Source organism: Bidens hawaiensis, unplaced genomic scaffold, assembly GCF_021521415.1.
Source record: "Bidens hawaiensis isolate Kalapana, Puna unplaced genomic scaffold, B.hawaiensis_p1.1 tig00001521_1, whole genome shotgun sequence".
In the NCBI taxonomy this organism is placed as follows: Eukaryota; Viridiplantae; Streptophyta; class Magnoliopsida; order Asterales; family Asteraceae; genus Bidens; species Bidens hawaiensis.
The window spans coordinates 1,012,264-1,016,071 of NW_027491087.1; the positions used below are offsets into that span (position 1 = coordinate 1,012,264).

The 3,808-nt window shown below is 39.3% G+C and overlaps 1 protein-coding gene across 1 annotated transcript; it reads right to left on the bottom strand.

The window, feature by feature from the left end:
* Positions 1-794: 794 nt before the first annotated feature.
* On the bottom strand, positions 795-3,292 carry LOC143584172 (protein HYPER-SENSITIVITY-RELATED 4-like). The gene is made up of 2 exons (XM_077066277.1): positions 2,310-3,292; positions 795-1,343 (listed from the first exon to the last, which is right to left on the bottom strand). The coding sequence occupies exons 1-2, from the start codon at positions 3,255-3,257 to the stop codon at positions 978-980; spliced, it is 1,314 nt and encodes a 437-aa protein (XP_076922392.1). The 5' UTR covers positions 3,258-3,292; the 3' UTR covers positions 795-977.
* Positions 3,293-3,808: the final 516 nt, after the last annotated feature.

Consider the following 3,808-nt stretch of genomic DNA (forward strand, 5'->3'; position numbering starts at 1 on the left):
AAATATACTTTTAGGTGTAATAGGCTTAGTCTTAGCCACTAACGTTTTCAAAATTTGGTCCTAATCAATTGTTGTCATTACAACTATTATAGATCGATTGTTTATTGTTAATTTATGTTTAGCATTTATTACTAATAGCAACCGTAATCGAACAACCAAATCATGCCCGATTGAAGACGATTATGGTTCGATTAGTTTAACTCTTTTTTTGGATTGTTTTATCAAGTTATGTTGGCTTATTATTTGATTATTTGTTTACGAGCAAAGATGATATTTTGTTTTAATTTTAGCATTGTAGTTTTTTAAATTTTTTGTTTTGTTTTATAGAATACTCAAAACCCATTAACATAACCCGAAAAAAACCCGAACCAGAAAAACCCGTAAGAGATTCGGGTTGGGTTTCGGGTCAAGGTTTGAAGCCCAAAGAACCGGACCCGAAAAACCCAAAACCCGAAATACGAACCCCCAAGAACACCCCTACCGCCAGTGGCCATCATCATCCATGTCGTGGCCCAGTGGCGAACCTACACTATAAGTATAGGGGTCGGCCGGCCCTTTTGAATTTTCTTTTAAACGTATACATATGTTAAAATCCCAATTGGCCCCAATGAAATTTTGATATCAACACTCTTCCGACAAAATATGGAGTCCACCCCTTCGAGGCTAATTGGCTACCGTCCCTGCCCTCCTACGGGCGTGGCGTTTCGTGCCCTTAGCCTGCAAATATGAAGCCACGCTGGCGAAGGGGTGGCCTTGGGTGTGTTTAATGCCCATAACAACCTGCCTAAGTATTAGACACAACTGTTTATGAAGTATGTTTTACATGACACAGGAACACTGTTTTATCCAAGAAGTTGGAAGATAAATTATAATCCGGGTGATCAAAATAACAAATATTACTTGTGAATAACAGAAAGTTTAAACTTACAATAATTATTCAGTAAATCAAAACAAAAATTAATGATAATTTTCATCAATTAGTTCATCTCATCTTTCGTTTGAAGCCATCGAACGAGATTCTGAAGCACGATTTCCGCATTCTCACCTTTCATTAACTCGCCTGCGATCTCAGCTGGTGTCACTTTGATCTTCTTCAATGCCTCTTTCACCACTCCAAACATTCTTAAGTGTTCATATTCCTTAACTTGTAGATAAGTAGATGCAAGTATCTTGAACCCATCATATGTACAATATGACATCTCTATATGCACATCCATGCGCCCTGGTCTCAACAATGCTGCGTCCAAACGCTCCTTGTGGTTAGTTGTGAACACTATTATCCGCTCGTCTCCACAACTTGACCATAACCCATCGATGAAGTTCAGAAGCCCTGATAAAGTTATCTACAATCCAATGACATTCATGAATCAATGTTAAAAACATCAACTAGGATTCTAAGGTGATCGGATTTGTTATAAATCACTCGTTATTAAGAGTTGTAGGTGTGTAAATGAGCTGATTTACTTCGATTATAGGAAGCTTAAGATTGGCTCGTCTAAATACAAAATTGAACGCCAAAAAACAGAACCGGACGCCAAAAAACAGAATTGAACCGGGCCTAAGTGACATTGAGTTTGAACCAAAACTTGATATCTGAGCTAGATCAAACTTAACCAAAACTTGATATCTGAGCTAGATTAAACTTAACCTAAACAAGCAAATTATGTATATGAAATAATGTTTTTAAACTAATATAAATATAATTGCATAACAAATATATTATCATATACACAATTAATTTCAAGCATATTGTTTATCAATTGTTCTTGCCAATCCTGGTCACAAGATAGATATATATGTAAATAAAAAAATAATTAATAAGTAATAAACTATACAAAAGTTTAGCCAAGCCAAATCAATTTCTGGTTTAAAAGTTACTCATAAGCCGAGCTCGAGCTTTAGATACACGATTAGAAACGGGTCGAGCATGAATTCTGTTAAATTAAATGAGTTTGAAAAATTACCTACAACTAATTAACTCGAGCTTTAGACATAGAGTTTGAAAAAATCCGAGCTCAAACTCTAATAATTGAGCCTCCCACTTTAAACTTAATTGTCATGACTTCGAATCTTTGATTCATAGTATTCAACCTTATTTTTGGATAAAACACATTTTACATTTGATTGATCATGCAGTATTTCTTTTATAAACTTTTAAACAACGTTTGGGACGACCCCACCTGAGTGAGCCTTCCTGTCTTAGATGTCAATCGTCCATACTAATCATCTAGAACTGCTAACGTGTTTTGTATCTATGCTATCTATTTAAAACTGTTAACACTGTTAATTAAACAAAAATTACAATGTACCTTATCATCCTTATCTTGGTCTTGATTCTCAACCTCTCTACTTTGCACCCCAACATTACAATCAATATCCTCAATCACAATAATAGACCTATTCTTTGTCCCAATCAACAACCTCCTCAAATCAGAGTTACACAGCACCTCCCTCAAGTCCAAATCATACACATCAAACCTCAAATAATTCGCCATCGCCGCAACCAAACTCGACTTCCCTGTCCCAGGCGGCCCGTAAAACAAGTACCTGCGCTTCCACGCCCTCCCCATCCTCCTATAATAATCCTTCCTCCTCACAAACAGCTTCACGTCCTCCATTATCTCACATTTCTTGCTTTCGTCCATTGCAATTGTCTCAAACGTCGCGGGGTGGTTTAAGACAACCGCGCTCCAGTAGTCCGTCCCGTTGTAGTCCACTGTATGCAGTTTGACCACCTTTTTGTTGTTTTTAATCTCTTTGGCTGCATGGAGTATGTAGGGCAAGTATTTTGTTATTATTATTTGTTTATGCTTCTTATGGAAGCTTAACTCGAAGTACTTGAGTTCAGATCGAGTGTTTGAACCCGGGTCGACGTCGAGTTGCTCCGTGTGGAGTACCCACGTGCATTTGATCGATTCGAACGTGTCGGTGATGCGTTGATTGCGGTTGGGGGAGATGGTGAGGTCGTGTTCGTGTTCGGGTTTGGTGGCTTTGATGCGGAGGGTGGAGTTGGATAACTTGGTGCCCAAGTAAAGGTTTGCTGCCTCGAAAAGGTGGTTCGGGGTGAGGCCGTCGGAGTCTTGGATGACGACGGTGAGGTGGGCGGAGACGCGGGTGAAGAGGGTTTTGAAGGTGGTGGAAAGGTATTCGGTGAGGTCGGTGGGGAGGATGGATTTGAAGAGGAGGGCGGAGGCGGTGAGCGAGGCGGCGGCCGAGAGGATGTGTTTGGGTGGTGGGAGGGATTGGAGTGAATACATGACGGTGGCGGTGACGGTGGTGGTAAGGTCGGGAAGGTGGTTAGTTTTGGAAGTTGGTTTTGGAAAATATTTAAGATATTAAAAGTGACTTGTTCTCTAAGTAAGAGATTATACTGATTATATTTATATGTTTTGGTTTTTGTTTTTATTTATAAAGACGATTTTCTTGTATTTAGGCTATCGTATTGTTTAAATTTGAAGAGTTTCGATACCCTACTTTAGCTAGACTATGTTTTAACCGTTTGGCTTGGCGTTCCTCGAAAAACCATACCGCAGACAACCACTTGACAGTCATTGTTCACCACAAGATCAGAGCTCTCTGGCGTAACACTGATAAAAACCCGCTCTCTGGCGTAACACACAGTGGGACGAAAACCCGGATGGGCTCAGGGTTCGAACTGACAACTTTTGCACAAGCCCTAACTCAAATCCTTCATTGTCAATATCCATCCAAAAGTGATACAAGCGAATTCAAACTTGAATTTTCACTAGAAAACCCTCCTACGAGTAGACCACAAGTGAAGGATTATATATTTTTGTTAATATATTGT